Below are 17,957 nucleotides of genomic sequence, written 5' to 3' on the forward strand. Positions count from 1 at the left end.
GCTAATGTAAAAACGCCCAATGAATTCAAAAGTCTGTGATTGTTTCTCATGGAAAAACAGACAACGTATTTTTACATTTCCGGGCCTTCACTGTTTGCTCAGTTATCAATAGTCTTTGATTTGAGCCCTTTAAAAGCTTGAAACAGCAAGATGTCAGATCAATGAGAAATATTGAAAATGCCAAAGACAAACTTATGCTAGCTGGAGAACAATTAACCTTAGTAATTTAAAAGGCATCTGTGGTATTGGCTATGTGTTATGCTAACATCCCTTTGAAGGTTCATTTTAAATCCTTCCCAAAGGTGTGAAAGAGAATTAAATGGAAGAGGTTAAGACCCAGGGCTACTAGTGATGAGAAATGGTCTAGAATTGTAAAAATGCAGACTCATCAGTTTGCTGATAGGATACCTAAGAGGGAACGATGATTGGGAAGTGATGATTGCTTCTGGCTTGTTTCTTCCTGAAGCCTGCTGAGGCCTTATTTGTGAAGTCAATCTGAGAGATGGTTTCATTTTAAACAGTTTGGTTCTGGTTTTCTGGAGAATTGTGTGCTTTGAAATACGGTTCCAAAGAGGTGAAGCTCTTGGCCCTGTTGTTTGAGGCACTCCACTTTCTGCAGAGCTCAATATCCCTGGCAGACTTTCCTCGCCTCTTACAGAAACGCATGGTCTCAGAATAGCTATTAGACAGTAATAACCTCTGTGGTTTTGGTTTAGGTTTTGAGACTGGAACTCTTGTAGCCCAGGTTGGCTTCTAACTCACAATGCAGTCTAGGTAGAACCTGAGACTCAGGGTCCTCCTGAGTTCTGGAATCATAGGTATGTGCCACCATACCCAGCTTGAGCTCACAGCACTGGGACTGGAATCCAGGTTGTATGTGCGCTGTGTGAACACTCTACTAATTGTGCTGTGTCCCTAGTCCTCATAACCTCTATATTAGGAGGCTATTGACTGGCATCTTGAAAAATGACAACACTTGAAGAATTATTCTCAGAAGACTCCCCAGAATGGTTTGAAGCAATGGTTACATTTTTCTATGAAGTTGTAACTCCAGAGCCTTCCCAAACAACTTTCCCAGTGATCCCAGCTCCATCTATAAAATGGACCTAGTGTGCCCCGCCTCATTGTAAATAAAAATGCCGGAGAAGAAGTGTGGTTTAGAACATGGGTGTGAGGGGATGCACAAACGACACTTGTGTGCTTGGGAGCATCGCCTGCATGACATATTAGACACCATGCCACTCTTGGCTCCTATAAAGTGCTGCGGAAGCATCCCAATTCAAAACTCTTCCTTGGGATAAAGTTAACAAATGTTGGTGCGCAACAACAATTACCCTGATACTAATGACCAGGAGTGCATCTCTAAGGCAGTTTAACAAATGAAACAGACCAAGGAAACAACAACAGCAGCAACAACAACAATAACAGCATTTTAATAGCTGGCCCTCAATCACCTCAATCATTTATGCAAAACTGTTCCCCATTCCCTGCCCTACCTCCGAACCTTATTCTTTCTGCCTGGCAAAGAGAAACCAATGCAGATGAATAGGAGGATCAGCAAATCTGCAAATAGCATCCAGTTTAGAAAGGGGGCTTGGTGTTTATGAGAGCTTTGATTGAGGACCACAAGGCAGTGCGTGCATGTGTATGTATGTGACTGTGTCCACACAAATGTGGAAGCGTACTATGTACATATGTTTAATGGTGCTAGCCCTGATGCCAACTGTTAAAGAAGAAAGGAGATTAGGAAAGAGACTAGGCACATGCTAGATAGAGAAGGTAAGTCTCTAAAGCAAAAATTTTAAAAAAAGAGAGAGAGAGAGTTAATGCTGAGTGCAAGCACAGGTAGGAGGAGAGACGTGAGCAGTGTTCCAGTCTTGGAAGGGACTGTGAACAGAGGAGGGATTCCCCAGGAGTTCTCGATACACCCCCAAACCAGGCAGCCTGTGTAGGGCACTTAGGAAAAATCCTGGGGACCTCACATTAGCAAATCCCTTTCTGCTTCTAGCCTGACATCCCTGGAGGAGAGCAGACATTTCTAGGGTATGTCTGACTCTGATTCAAGTGTTTATCAGCTGGTCCTTGTCACTGGCGAGGCTTAGAAGAGTCTTAACCTCGGTTTCTTTATCTTCCAAATGGGAGCAGTTATACTTGAATTCTAGATTAAACTCTATTCAGTGTAGACATAGTCGGTTACTTCAAAATTCAGGTGCTGACCCATGGTCTATACCGGTGAGAAGCAGGAGCTGTAACAGTCTCATATGCACAGTCTGGTACACACAGCGTGAAAGCGCCTCTTCCCACAGCATCTCCATCTCTCCCTCCAGCCTCTCAGACGTACACCTGAACTCCATTCTCTTCCTCACACCCTTGGACACTCTTTTTCCCTAGGGAACTTGACACTTCCTTTTGTCACCCATTACGGTAGGCACTTGGGACTCTACAAAGCACATCCCTCACTCTCTCCCCTGATGCAGTCACACCCTGAATTATTAAAAGTCTTCCCAAGCCGTAAATGACCCAACCAGGAAAGCTGTCTGAACATTTCCATTTTCTTTCTTACATCATGGTCTCTCTTCCAATCCTTTGAAGGATTTTTCAATCTCTTTGAAGCATTTGAGGCATCATTTGGTAAGCCATGCAGGGCTGGTTGGAGCCAGACCCAAGACTATTTGTGCAAAAAGTATGGAAGGATGAGGTTCCGCCCCACCCCCACCCCAGCGCTGCCTTTAGCTGATCCTAAGCTCCCCCCTCATCTTCTCAGAGGGTTCAAATAAATTAAGGCCATTTCCAGTGACACCAGCTACCTTTTCCAAAGCTCCTTAAAACTCTGGGAAGGACTTTTTACAAAATACTTGATCACAGTATCAATTAACGGTTGTTCTCCTTACAAACAGCAATATTATCTATTTCTAATTTTTACCATTTAATCTGCTTTTGTTTTGTGGTCCTTGATTATCTTCTGCACTTTGGAGTTCATTTATGAAACAATGGATGCCTACAGGAAGAGATTCTACCTTCCAGCCTATTTGCAGCCCCTTGGTCCTTTGGGCCAATTGCTGTGACTTGTTCAAGGGCACAGCATCATCAGTGGTGGCTGCGCACTTTCATCTTTACCTTGAAGCTTTAAATTATATCCTTTGTGGATCTTACCTAGAGACTATGCCCCTGGAAAGATCCTCTCTTCTTCAGGATCCTGAGAGAGTGGGAGATTGCAAAGGAACTTAAAGAAAACCAAATTCAAAGAGTCACGCTTGGGTCTGCAAAGAGCAAGAGGCAGGGGAAGCTGGGTCAGTTCTCTGAGATTCTCTGGCTCTTACGCCAGACGGACTCACGCCATGTGGGATCCTAAAAGAAACCTAGAGATACGTCAGCCCGATAAATCGTACCAAGCTAGGAATCAAAACACAGAGTCCAGTCCCAGATCGAATGCTTTCTGGCTTATCCTAGACACATTCCTGTCCTTTGTCCCCTGTTTCTTGTCCCCTTTTCCCCCAAATCTCGGTTGTTATTCCACAAAATCCATGTAAGCTAAGTCCCTTCTGGACAGGCATCTCGTGCTTCTTCTATGCTGACAGCACTTCTAGGCACAGACTGAGAACAAACTTAAATATAAAATCTATGTCTTTTGATGGGTTTACAAACATCACATGTAAGTCCACACCAGCATCATCTTCAAAACTGAATGTAAGCAGCATGTATTGCAACCCCCACCCCATAATTTTGTTCCTTAAGGGGCAAGAAGCATCAGTGAGCAAATACCCTTGAGCCTTGTCATCCTTCCTAGAGCTGATATTTAAAAAAATATAATGCCCTCTCTACATAAATATCCTCCTACCAAAATAATCAGAATGGGTTTTCTGTGTGTTCACACCATCACCACCATTTAATTTTTAACGTAAACTTTACAATATGTACAGCTTTGTTTGGATAATACACTTAAGTGTGAATTGTAGAAATCAAGCATGTATAATATATACATGTGTACACAAGCAACTGTATTCACAGAAGTGCATTCAATCACCTCTGATCAGTATCAAGCTGACCTCATCAGAGACAATTAGAGATGAACACAGTACATAGGAAATGGCTGACTGAAAAAGGGCAACTCTTCATTGGAAAAACTTTTCAAGTAGAGGTCCCAAAACTCCTGATGAGTGCTTTTGACCCTATTTAATCAAAAGAAGAGGGACAGTGCACAGACAGACCAAGTTTTGACTCAAGTGTAAATGAACAATGCTTTTGGAAAGATGGTCTCCTTTCTTTCTTTTTCTTTTTAAGATTTATTTATTTTTATGTGCATTGGTGATTGTCCTGCATGTAGGTCTGTGTGAGGGTGCCAGATTTCCTGGAACTGGAGTTATAGACAGTTTTGAGCTGCCATGTGGGTGTTGGGAATTGAACCTGGGTCTTCTGGAAGAGCATCCAGTGCTCTTAACCACTAGCCATCTCTCCAGCCCCAGGTCTCTTTTCTTTAGACCTTGAGCTACTATTAGATACTGACTGATAAACTTGGCTTCCTTCCACTTAAATTTTATTTCTTGAAGTCCATTAAGTCTACTGTATCCAAGGTTAGTGCTGAACAGCTCCATCTGCAAGCAGCTTACAGCTATGCTTAAGGATTCACACACGACAGCTCCACACAAGGAAACAGTACAGAAATGTACATCATGTTAGTGGGTACATTCAGCTCCTCTGAAAGAGATTTCAGTTTCTCGCATTAGCATTTACTTAAGTCTTATACCACAAGGGACTTCAGTGCAAGGTATTTATTTATATGACAAGCAATTATTAAAGCTGCACTTCTTAGGTTTAAGGGAGATAAATTTTTAATCACCATTTAATTAACACCAACTTTCTTTTTCTTTTTCATTAGCAATTCTATTTGCAAAGAATTCAGGGCATTTGTCATTTCCTGAGAAGGATGCGGAATATTAAATACACATCAGCGGTAGACACATCAAATAAAATAAACAACGTGAGACTGTGACTACCGTGCATCTTTTGACTAATTAACTGCCTTGGCTAAAGTCCCGTTTAAATGAAACGATTTCATTTGTAAACACGGTGTAATTTTCTTTTTCTCTCCCCAGAAAATAAGTGTGAATTGCTTTGACAGCTTTTGCTGAAATGGATAGATTTTAATGTTTCCACCAGAAAGCTGACTAAGTCCTCTCAAACATCCTTTGAGGCAGGGAGAGGAGAACCCAGAGTGTAGCTTGAGATAGTCACTATTTAGCTTGCTGAAATGATGCCAAGGACAGAGTTGTCACCAGCAGTGGGGTTATCATCCCTTGAGTCACATGCAGGACTTACTGACAGGAAGACGGGCCCATTGGGGACTTGTCTTCTTGAAGCATTGAAACCAGAAGTGGCCTAAAAACTACAGGTAGGGAAGGAGGGTAGTGGATCTGTTTCCCAGAGCGCTGAGGTTTGGCAGAGGAGGGCTCACATCCTGGGAGCTTCTTTTATGCAGGGTATTTAAATCAGTTCAGGTGCAAGGACAGAGAGGTCTGGCTATTTGTACTCAAGCATTCCCATCAAAGGACCAGTTTAATGCTTTCCAAAATGGGGGAACAGCCAGCACTGCTGAGATGACTGCAGCAGGCAGGCTGCCCTGACTGAACTCTCTGGAAAGCTTGGGCCTTTGGCTTCTTAGCATTTGGGAGTCTAAGGACTTGGAGCTTGGGTTTAGTGCAGGAACCCCCTAACAGATGCACATTCCAGGGCTTCCTGTCCAGTCCTTGTCCCCTCCTACTGTAGGTGCCATTCACCACTCCTGGTGTTACCTTTGCAAACGATGGCACTCTCTTGCATTACCTCCAAACAAGTCCACGTGATTTTCTTTCACTTGGAAACTGACCATCTCTTCCTTTTTTTGAAATTATCACATGCAAGAGTCAGAGAATTAGTGGAGGAGAAAACAATAAATGTTTACCTCATAGCCCCTAACTACCAATGATTTATCTTTGTAAACATCTTGGTGTTAACTAAATGTACTCTTTTCCATCATATGATTGATTCCTCCAAATGTCTCATTTTGACTTCTTTTGTACAGAGTTAATAGCAGAAATGATCTCTGGATGTTCTGGTGAAGGTTTTGAGGAGGCAGTAGGGGTGTAATTTGCACCCTCCCTGGAATGTTGGGCATTGAACAGCACCCTGGACTTTAAGAACAGTGCAAGAAAGCAGAAAGCTCTTTGGATTTATGGCAAGTCACTACTCTGTGTTCTAGGGAGACTTAAAATTCACTTCTGTGAGGACACAGCAGTGCTCCTAGCAGAAGGAATCCAGGTCTGGGATGCAATGGAGAAACAAAGTGGAGGAGTTGAAAGATGACACTACAGACCCTGAAACCTAAATTTAAGATCAGAAACCAGGAAACTGTTCCAGGTTCTCTAGTGCATATTTCTCCTTCTCTGGGAGTTGGGGAAGCAAAGGATGCTAGGTTCAATGGATAAAATGTGACTTTAAAGTTTATCAACCTAGGCACTGGAGAGATGGTTGTTAGCGGTTAAGAGCACTGCTTGTTCTTCCAGAGGTCCTGAGTTCAACTCCCAGCAACCACATGGTGGCTCACAACCATCTATAATGTGATCTAATGTGCACTGTATACATAATAAATTAATCTTTAAAGTTTATCAACCTCTAGCACTGCCTCAGCCCCTTCTGCATTCCAAAGATGAGAGAGAGAGAGAGAGAGAGAGAGAGAGAGAGAGAGAGAGAGAGAGAGAGAGAGAGGAGCTCCATCATCCCGGTTTCCCTCTGCCCCTCCACCACTGGCACTTGGGTTTATTGCATCACTCTTTCCTCCTTGAGGAATACTGTGGGTCCAATGAGCTTTTCCAATGCTAGCTTCATCTGAAGTACCCCAAGCTCTAAGAGAGCCTCCCCTGCCTCCTGCTCAACAGCATGTCAGTCTCAACTACAAAATAGAATGTCTGTAGGGAAAAGAAGCAGGACGAGATGTCAACCTGCAGTGTTGTCCCTTTCTCCAAGAACCCAACCCAAAACTCAGTAAAAGGAAAAGCAAGAAATGGTTAGGCTCCTTCATGGGAACAAGCCACCAAGCTGACTAAAGTCTCATGCAAAACACCATGGCTAGCTAGCCCAGGTGTTTCAAGGACAATAATGCAATGAAAATATACTAACTGATAGAAAAGAACCACAGGAAATGTTTAATTCATAGTATTTTCTCTCTTGTGATATGCCCTTGATTAATAAGTATCATAACTACTTTTTGGGTCTTTTTTTTTTAATGTGGTAAAAATTTATGTGCTAAGAAATTTTCCATGCATGAATATTCCCCCCACATTGTTTCCAGATTTTTTTTAACTAATGGGTATCTGTTCTATCATATATGCACAGGCTTAGTGGACCAAGAATAGGGCAGTGCAGGTGGCTCAGGAATGACAAATGCACTGAAGAACTCTCATCTATTTTTGTTGGTGCTTGGGAAGTGGTTCACCTCCAAGAAGGTGCACATTTTAGAGGACAGAAATCCCTTGTCTTACTGAATTTATCCACAGTTGGGATGGTGCTCAGGGTAGATGCACACATGGATTGTATGTCTGAAGGCTTTTGATTTAAGGAGGTTTATATAGAAATAAGTGTCTAATCGAATTTCTTGACATTACGGAAGATAAATGTAAAACCGTGCTAGCCTTGGGCACATAGATGGCATGGTACTTCTTACAGATTACACATGGCTGCTGGCACATGTCACCACACTAACAACTCTAGGAACACAATGCACAGCTAATTAGACACCATCATGGCTGTTTGGGGGACAGAACAAGTTACAGTTACTCTGGGAGGGGTCAGGTAAGAGATACTATACAACCCTGAGTCATCACCAGAAGGGAGAGAATGCAAACTTACGCACATAAGAGTCTTCAAGATAAACTACAACGGCCTCTATGTCAGACAGGAGATCCACACTTAGATACTGAAGACATACATGTGTTTATGCAGCTCCGAACAAGACCACTGAAGCTGAGGGTGAGAGATACACACACATTAAACATCCAAAGAAATTCTTATAGCTCTCCACCTGAGAGTCCCTGTGGCTATTGGTTCCAGGTGTGTCTTGGGGGGGGGGGACTACAATGAAAGTAGCATAGGTACCACAAACACACTGATTTGCTATTCTTTGTGGGGGGGAACCTGGAGTTTTGGGGGGCTGATCTAGGGTTGTAATGGAAGGCATAACAAGAGAACTGAGAACTGTTACAAGCCAAATTTCTTAATCCTTGCACATGTCAATCTTACTACAGTGCAGATGCATTCTTAACTGTCTTATTGTCTGAGTCAGACTTACATGCATACCATATTGCTTATTCTGTACTAGAGAAATGTGAGGCATTTCTGATGGGGAAGTTACATGGTGGATTGATCTTCATGGAATTTGGAATATAGGCAGTCACAATATCACCATCGCCATCCGATGCACCATTATGGCCGCCATACCCAGTCACCATGTCTGGGAGACTTGCCCATATTTATTTACTTGATTTGGTTCAGGATTCACCTATCTGGTATGTACTGTGCTCAGTACATACCTCACAAGATTCCTTGAGTGGAAGATTATGGCATGGAGCCATGTGCAAAAGAGCCAACAAAAAAAAGTACCTCCCTAAATCCTCTTCCTCCTAGTAGGGTTCTATCGGACATCCAACATTTACCCTCCAGAATGTTGGCCATTCCATATGTTTCCTTATAGATAAACACTGATGGGAGATTTTAGACATCAGATTCGATACTAGGCATTTTCTTGTACACGCGTCTATTGCTGCAGGAATTTAAAACCCTGGGGGTAGAGTACATGTTATTCTTATTTGCAGCATAAGGCATAACATGCTCTGAAATGTACACATCACTGTGGCCCCGACTGTCCCTGGAGCAATATGATGCTGTTGACCTCAAGGATGACCGAAGATAGCTGTCATTTACTGCCTGAGATGGCAATGAGTGTTTGTAAGGGTCCGAGGGACATCTCCCAATAACTAAGCGCTGGTCATCCCCATACGTGTGGAGAAAAGGATTATCGGAGGTGTGGTCTGGCAAGAGAGACTTGCTCCTCTTGCTGTCCTCCAGACCTTGGGGGAAAAGGGAGCTTTTGTTCCCCGAGAGTTTGCTTGAGGGGACACTGAACAGGCTCCCATATAAGTTGCCCTCCAGCAGCCGTTCCCTGTCCTTGAGGCTTATGCTCCGGGAGGGCCTGCTAAGGTCTATCTCCCTGGGTTTGTCGAGAATGTTATCATAGGAGTGCTGTCGGTTAATCCTTAGCTTGTTCTTCTGGAACTGGAGGGCGTTGTTCTGTGACCAGTCCTGCTGGTAGACCTCCTCCCGAGTAGCCGGGTTACCTGTCTCCTGAAGCATCTGGTCCTCATCAATATCATAGAGGTTCCCCATCCGCAGACAGGCATCACACTTGAAAGGAGACCTCATGGTAAAGTGGCCCGAGTACGTGGGCAGGTTTGAGAGGCAGCTCCTGCAATGTGTGGAGTTCTGCCTGTACCGATCACTGCCCTCACTGTGTGGGGAACCCTTGTCTTTCAAGGTAAAGTGCTTGGCGTAGAGTTTATACTGGTCATTGTTGGGAAGCCCATCTTCGTTGTGTAGTGGGTTCCTGTTCATGGGCAGCGTGGAGTCCCCCTTGCGGAAGTTCTCATTGTGATCTTGGTAGGTATCTGGGAAGCCCACATTCTCAGGGAGGGCTATGTTCTCAACGAACTGTGGAGGATCTAGGTGGAAGCTGGGCTCCTTCTCACCATCGATGGTGTAGATCTTATCCCTTGGAGAACTTGCTTTGGTTTTCATGTAGGTACGTTCAACGTCGCTACAGTCCTTGGGGTATTTAGAGGCCATTGACCTTTTGAAGTTATCCTTGGTCTTGTGGTTCTTATTGTTATCTGGCTCCCTGTGGCATGCGGCCCGGCTTGAGGTTTCTGAGATGTCAGAGTGTGCTACCTCTTCTGGAAGATACCTAGGGCTTTTTAGGGAGTGGCTCCTATTCTCTGTGGTCTTCTCATCCCTCTGGGAGACTGGGTTCTGGTTCAGAGAATCCTGGCGTAGAGACTCCATGGATTTCTTCCAAAGCTGCCGGGGTCGAGAGTTCCCTTTGGCTTCAGTGCTGACAGCCACCTCCACTGTGTTAGGGTTGGACTCGTTGAGAGTGAGAGGGTGCTGTCCTTGAAACACATAGTTACTGAGGTTATCCTTGTGCCTGTTGGCCACGAATGTTTGGAGTTCATTCATGTTGTCCCCAAATATGCTGTCCTTCCCTTGAAAGGACCTGTTGTCCGAGTATATCAAATTCCCCTTGTCTGAAACCATGTCCACAATAAGTGACCCTCTTTGGATGAAGTCAGTAGCTCTTTTGGGTGAGTCCATTCTTGAGGAGTTCATGTTGGACATGTTTGAGATGTTTTTGGCTGACCGAAGAAGCTTTAGCATGTTGCTCTGTGACCCAGTCAGATTGAAGTCTGGAGACTTCTTCTTTTCTTCAATGTGCACACCATGGATGCAACTGTAGATGCCCTGTGAAGGAGGAACACGAGACATACATCAACAGCAGAAACTGGTATGACGTCACTTGCCCATCTGAGCTGGACTGGCAAAGGTGAAGCACCCATGAATTTCTTGAGGGACACACACACACACACACACACACAGAGAGAGAGAGAGAGAGAGAGAGAGAGAGAGAGAGAGAGAGAGAGAGAGAGAGAGAGAGAGAGAGAGAGAGCGCAATGGGGGAAAGGTTTAATTCATTCCAAATTCTGATTATCTTATTTCAATAGGTAAGATAAGTTGTAATGAACCCTTGTGGTGTACTCACTGTGGTATACAGTGTGATGTACTTACTCAGCATTGAAACATTCAATTAAGACTCAGGAAGTAAACATAACTCATAAGTCTCAGAAAGCTCCTGAAACTTACATGATTCACAAGACTCTTCTAGAGAATACAAGCAGTAACAATTATTGAGGAGAGTCTATGACCATTAGAGCGGGGAGACTCTCTGAACATCGGAGCTGCTTGCATGTTAGCAGGACACTCCAGTACTAAAACTTTCATGATTTGTCACTCATGCAATGTTGGGCTTTGGTGATGCAGCTGTTACTGAGTCATCCATGCTACCTTAAGCAGCCCTTTACCCATACTCCTTAAGCAACATCCATAAAATCACTTTTTTGCTAAATTAGACAGGTGGAATCATTTCTTTGTCCCATCATCAATGTCCTATCTTGGGGCGAACAGATATTTGTTCATATCTCTCAAGAAAAAGCCACACAACAATCAATCCTATATTATTACTCTGGCTCAGGGTACTCTGACACCTTTGCAAAAAGTCACACATGAAATTTAAGAAGTGGTATCAACTGATACTTGTATAACTGTGCCTTCACAGTGGCATATAAGGATTCTTTATTGACCTTTCCCACACCCAGATCCAGCTCAAATATTTATTAAAGGTTATATCACCTTTGAAATTTAAATGTGTGAGAGTTAGTTATTGACAAAATCACCACAAAGGGACCACCATTGTTAATTGTTTTCACAAATTACCAAAATGACCTCTACAATCATGCCAAAGCTATCAATCAAGGCGTGTGACCTATGCATGATGCCAATCATAAAATTTTTCCTTCCTGGGTACATTGACTATTTAAAGGAAGACACATGCAAATTCATGCAGGCCTGAAATCTTGGCACTAGAGAGGCTGAGTCACCAAAACTATGAATTCAAAGTCATATTGGGCTACATAGTGAGAACATGTCTAAAAGAGAAAGCAAAAAATATATATATTAAAAGAAATAAATTAAAATAAAGGATGCATTTGGTCCACGGAAGGGAATTCACACTTTTTACAGAGATAGAGACATGACGTTCCAGTGGTTAATGTTATAGGTCTTGCCTTCATTTGGAGATATCAGCCTAAGACTAAAGCCATCACAGTGAGGTGATGGACACAAGGGGAAGAGAAAGTCATGGTCTACAGTGCTGTAGACATCTACTTAGGCTTCTTACTTATTTATTAGATGCAGTAGAACTGAATTTTTACTGCTATTGATAGGGTGACACTGGCATATATTTAAATCTATCTATGAGGTAATGAGAGCAGGGAATCCTGGGAAAGTAAAATATGACCACTGCCATCTCAAAGTTGCCTCATCTTTTGCACATATTTCCCTTTCTTTAAAAAAAAATTTCTCTTACTCAAAACTAGCTGTTTTCCTGTTGTCAGGGAAAGGGCTATTTGCTCATGCTTCTGTAGTAGGTAGACCATTAATAACCCTCGGCTTTGTAGCCTCCTAGCTTTCTCCTACTTTGGCAGCCATACCTAATGGAAGCAAGCAGATTAAGCCTGTAGAATTTGATATGCCTCCTCCTAAGATGTCCAGGAAGCCATCCTGAGAGTGGATTCATGAGGAAGACCTGTCGCTGACTTCGGCGTAGAGGAGTAGAAAATTTGTGCCATTGTGACTCTGATCATGGTGGTTTTATGGATCCCCATGGCTGCATCAAGCTTAACCCAAGAGGGATGCTCTCAGAACTGTGATATTTTACCTCATCTGTACGGTTGTACCTCATCTGAAGACAATCTCCACTCCAGCCTCATAGAAATGCTACACACAAAAGATGGCCACCATAATTTCAAGCAGCCTTTGCTGGGATTGTATCAACCTTAAGCTCTGTGCTTAAGGTCCAGAGTCCAGGTGCTAGCAGTATGACAATTCCCTTCTTTCTTCTTTTCCCTTCCTCTCTTTCCTTTCTTCCCTATTTGCTTTCCTATCCCTTGTTTCCCCTTTCTTATCTTCCTTCCCTGTTTCTTCCCTTTCCCTGTTCTATCGCTTTCCCCCTCTCTTTCTGCTTTTCTGTCCTTTCCTTTCCCCCTTCTTTCTTTCATCTTTCTTTCCCTTCCTGCCCTCATTCCTTTATCTACTTTTTTCTCTCCCTCCTTCCCTCCTTCTGTTCTTTTCTCCTCCCCAAAGGCCTTATCTACCTTGCTTCCTCCTTTCTTCCCTCCTTGGCCTCTCTTTCCCTCCCTTCTTTCCTCCCTTCTTTTCTTCTTCATTCCTTTCTTCCACTTTATCTTCAGTCTCCTCAGTGTCAAGAGCAGTTAATTGGCTATTGATCTTATGTAGTGGATAGAAACATGTTTTTTTTGTTTATCCCAAGTATGGGACGGGGAACAGACTTGTGAGAGAGCAGGTGATGTTTATCCACTTGGAAGACAAACCATCTCATGTGGGGGCTTGGTTTTTGCCAGCTGAAAAACATCCTAGTACAGACTCTGCGTCGAGACATATACATATGAGCCCACAACAGGAGGTTGGGGCTTTTTTCGGTCTTGGTATTGTTTGGCTGTTCATAGCTCCACTTTGAGATGCACCAAGATAGGACCGATCCAGTGAAGGCTTTGGCTGCTATTCCGGGTTCCAGCAGCAACTTTGGAGAAATTGTTGGCCGGCTGAAATCCTGCCAACTATGCCACAGGAATGGCTCCCAGGAGCTGAATTCAACAAGGTCTACTTCTCCTATTCCCCTAAACTCTTTTGTTTCCCATCTAGGGTAGGTGGGTTGGAAGGGAGGTATAGGCATTTAAAGAACCCCAAATAAAGTAGATTTGGAAAAGGTGAAGCCTACACTCTTGCCACAAATCACACCCTACCCCTGCTCCATGGATGCTCGAACACACAGACTGTGGACATACAGTTAATCCCTGTACTTCATAGATACTGTCACATTAGTCTACACTCCATTAGTCATACAATATATTACATGTAATCTAGAGAGTGTCTGCACCCATGGGTGAAAAACTGATGTTTCTTCTATGTCAGAGCCAGCTACGGTCTTTGCCTCCTCTCCTTTTTGTATTATGAAAAATGTGGTTTTTTCCCTAAATTTGCAACTTCATTCTAATATGCTCCTCTCCTCACTCAGGAGAACCTAAGGAACGTCTTTGCATCTGTCGCTGTATTGCACTGTGTTCTCCCTGTGACCTTGAACTGTGTTTGGAGGAGGCTTGGTCAGAGCTGGACTGTACTGCAGGAGATGCTAAGGATGAAGGGGCTATGGCCTCTCCTCCCTGGCGCCACTGAGACTGGTACAGTCCAATGGGGCTAAAGAGGGGGAGGAGATCTAATAGGACTGTCTGGGCCTCATGTTTTCACAATAGCTTTCTCCTCCTCAGTTGGTCCATTTTCCAGATGGGCTTTCAGGAGGGGGAAATACATATTCCAGAATAACAAGATGAATTGGACACCACTGGATGTGCCTTGGATAAGTTATCATCACTGAAAGAACCTCAACTTGCCCAGCTGCAAAGTGGCGATCCTCTTCTGGCTATAAACTAACACATAGTGGGCACTCAGTGGTTGTGGAGCAGACATGCTGGGGCCTGCCTTTACTCATTTCTCATTTCAAACCTGCTTGAAGCCACAATGGCCACATTGTCCAAGCCAGAAAACTGCATGCTACACACTGCTACAGAAAGTTCATCCCAGAAATCCCATTTGCCTTCTGGTTAGTAAGACTAGCCAATCCACCTGTGGAGCCCAGCGAACCCCTGGCTAGGGCTTCCTCTGTTCCTGCTGGTTAGCTCTCTCTCCTCCTCCTCTATTGTTCATAGATTCTGAATACCTTTCAAGGTTGTGGAAGTAATGCATCCTTTTAGGTATCCTGGTGGATTACACATGCTTCTGGTCAACCTGCTTTGCTTCCCAAGGAGCCTGACTTCTGAAAGTGTTCTTGGTTTGGCAAGGGCACTATAGCCTTCCTTGTCCCATTCATCCCAGGCTAGTATAGTGTCTGACTTCTGTTGTTCTTAATGGCCAGTTAGTGAAAAGCATCTTTCGTTCTGTGTTTAAGCTCTCCATGTTGGAACACAGTGGGAACACAGGCGTCTACAGCTCCCATGCCCCGTTTTCTGTTTTTACTAAGTCTCTTATTGCTCACACTTCAAGAGACAATCGAGGTGGGTTCTTTGACTGGAAATAACAAGCAATTTTTGTTTTTTACATAAATGGTTTGTGTTGGGGGAAGAACACTTTCGAGAGAAAACTAACAGACTGGAATACCCATTTGTTAAAGTCATAAAAATATGACAAGGGACAGTTTTTGTAGACACTTGGTCCCAGTGTTTAACAAATGTGTTATTTGAACTATTATATCCCCCTTGACGGCATTAGAGATGCATGTGTTTTAGGTTAGCATCCATGCTGCCTTTCTAGGAGCTTTCCAGAGACACTGAGCCTGCAAGGAGGTCTGCAGATGCTTACTTGGGGTGATTGCTTTCTGTCTATGGGCTACATGGTCAGTGTCCTGAAAGAACTAATGATGAAGAGCTACCTGACTTAGGATATTTCAGAGCATGACAAATGATCACCCTTAGAAAGAAACCTAAACTCTGAATTTGACTAATGTGTGTGACGCAACTGTGTATACAGATCCGGTGTGTGTATATGTGTGTGTGTGTGCATGCAAGTACATGCATGCCCATGATCCTACAACTATACACACACATTTGTGAAGGCCAGAAGACAAACACGGGTGTTGCTCCTTGGGAGTTGTAATCTCCTCAGTTCCTCAGCTGTATGCCATTTGTGGCCTGATAGTTAAAGTGCAAGGAAACGTGTTATTTCAGGGAATTATAATCTGAAAGATTTTGTAAAGTCCTGTTTTAAGCCCCAGTTTCCTCATCTATAGAATGGGTGTGATCAGTTTAACTTCAGGAGGTTTCGCAGTGAACAGAGGCAAGAGAGAAAACATCCAGCCCTGACCACCTTGCCATCTCTGGCAATCCTCCACTGTATACGCTCAGCACTGGGGGATGATGAACTGGCTAGAAGAAAGTACAAGAAAGAGGCAGGGAAATACTGGGTCCTTCTCACTCATTCTCACCAGGCTGCTCTGATTTAAGACAAATACTGCTGAAGGAGGAGAGCCTCTGTTTTTCTGGAGTCCCTGAAGCTTTCAGGACACATCACCGATAATGTCTCAGAGACCCCTGTGGGTGCCCTGGAGGGTAGGAAAAGTTCAAATTCTACAGACACAGCTTCTCCTGCCCAAACCCAGTCCACTCCATTTCCACCCATAATATGCATGGAAAGGGATACGGTATTCAGTTCATTTCTCACAGTGATGATCCTACCAACTTGACTGCCTCTTCCAAAAAGAAGCTGGCTTTACAAGCAAATGCAACAGTGTGCATTTGCTCAACATAATCCCAGAAGCATTTGGATATGAAAAGCCTTTAGTAATTGGCTGGGAGAATTAGTTTAAAGTTGGCATAATTCCTAGCTATATGCATGTATGTTGTTATTTTTAAGCAATCTGTGTGTTTAGATGCCATCAAGCTAATTAGGAAATATGTATTTGCATAGAACCCAAGTCGAGTGTAATTGAATGGAGAAAATAAATCCTCCTCACTAAGCTAATATGTACCTTCTGAATCTCCAAAGTTCTCAAAATCACCTAATACCAAGGATACACAAATGTATTCTAAACTGATTATTTCATTTCCCCCAATAAAGATTAGCATATACAACTAAATGTTTTTTTTACCACTAAGGGGAGAAGATGAAAGAAACAGGTAGATGAATTAATTAAAAGATAGATGAGAGATGAGAGAAAGATAGCTAACTAGATGCTAGACAACAGATAAGTGACAGATAGATAGTGATAGGTGTTAAATAGATTGATAGATTGACAGATGATGACAGATAGATGGTAGATTGACAGGTGATAGATGACATATATACACATACAAATACATAAGTAGTAGATATATGTTAGACAATATGTAGATCATTGATAGATACGTAGGTGATGGGTAAATAGATGTCAGATAGACTGACAGAGGATAATAGATAGTTGATAGATTTATAGATGATAGATAAATGATAGATACATTGATGACGCTGATAGATTGATTATAGGTAAGTAGATGATTGAGGTGGATAGGTGGTACATAGATTATTGGTAGATAATAAAATATGTCTGCAGCATGCACATATCTGTCTGACTCTCTGAACCCCCTGTGTTGTTCTGGACCTGCCTGCTGTGCTAAAAAGGAGCTAGCTGCTTGGGGTACTGACCCTGCTGATGGAGAAGAGTAGCCCGGGCCGGTCAGAGCACACGCCTGTGAAGCAGAAGCGCAGCTTCCAGTAGAAGAGGTGCTCCCAGATGAAGGTGATGAGACTGAGGGCCATAGCCGCAGCCAGCATGTAGAACACGCCCGCCATGTTGTCAACGTCCAGCTGGCTGCTCATCACCTCATTCTTCTCGTTGTGGCAGATGCCTGTAAGCCACAGTGTCTCCAGCTCCTCCATCTCACCTGCACAGAACACAACACCCACACTCAGTGAGGACCTGAGCTCTTGCCTTGATGTAGACACTTCTAACCAGGGAACAGGCATGTGACTTACAATTGTGTGACCTTAAGGTAAGTATTTGAGATTGGCTGGCCTTTGGCTGCTCAGATGATGAGGATTCCTGCTCCCATTATAGACGGGACTAAGTTAGATGGTATTAATGGTATGTTGAGTCTGGAAGCTCCTGGCAAGGTTTTGATCCTGTTATTTCCTTTGTCCTCTATGTACCTCAGCACCCCATCCATCCAAGCTCCTTCAGGGCAAGCATGCTGCTATGGAAAGCCTTAACCTCTGGCCCCCCTCACCAGCTGCACGGCACTGAAATCACAGCTCACCTGCCTGCGGAGCATGTACAACAAGAGTGTGTACTCCATGGAGTCATGGTGAGGGCCAACTGAGTATGGCTCATGGTAGTCTCATAAACAATAGCATGTGCTACTAGTGATGCTCATGAAGAAAGGGCCTGGAACAGTGCCTGGCAGAGAGTGCACTTCGGGAACATTGGTTACTTCTTTCTCATATTTAGAACACCCGAAACCACTCCAAAAAGTAATAAGTTTACGATGCTCAACATT

The 17,957-nt window shown here is 43.5% G+C and overlaps 1 protein-coding gene across 3 annotated transcripts in view; it reads right to left on the minus strand.

Moving 5' to 3' along the window:
* Positions 1–520: 520 nt before the first annotated feature.
* GRIN2A (glutamate ionotropic receptor NMDA type subunit 2A) overlaps positions 521–17,957 on the minus strand; it is a 409,098-nt gene continuing 391,661 nt past the window's right edge. For all 3 annotated transcript variants that reach the window (XM_084762469.1, XM_084762471.1, XM_084762470.1), the window contains 2 exons: positions 17,107–17,345; positions 521–10,542 (listed from right to left, as the gene is read on the minus strand). In XM_084762469.1, the coding sequence (XP_084618595.1) occupies positions 8,743–10,542; positions 17,107–17,345 (2,039 nt within the window). In that variant the 3' untranslated portion in view covers positions 521–8,742. The remainder of the gene's footprint in view (positions 10,543–17,106; positions 17,346–17,957) is intronic.

Source organism: Acomys minous, assembly GCF_964271855.1.
Source record: "Acomys minous genome assembly, chromosome: 16".
NCBI classification, from domain to species: domain Eukaryota; kingdom Metazoa; phylum Chordata; class Mammalia; order Rodentia; family Muridae; genus Acomys; species Acomys minous.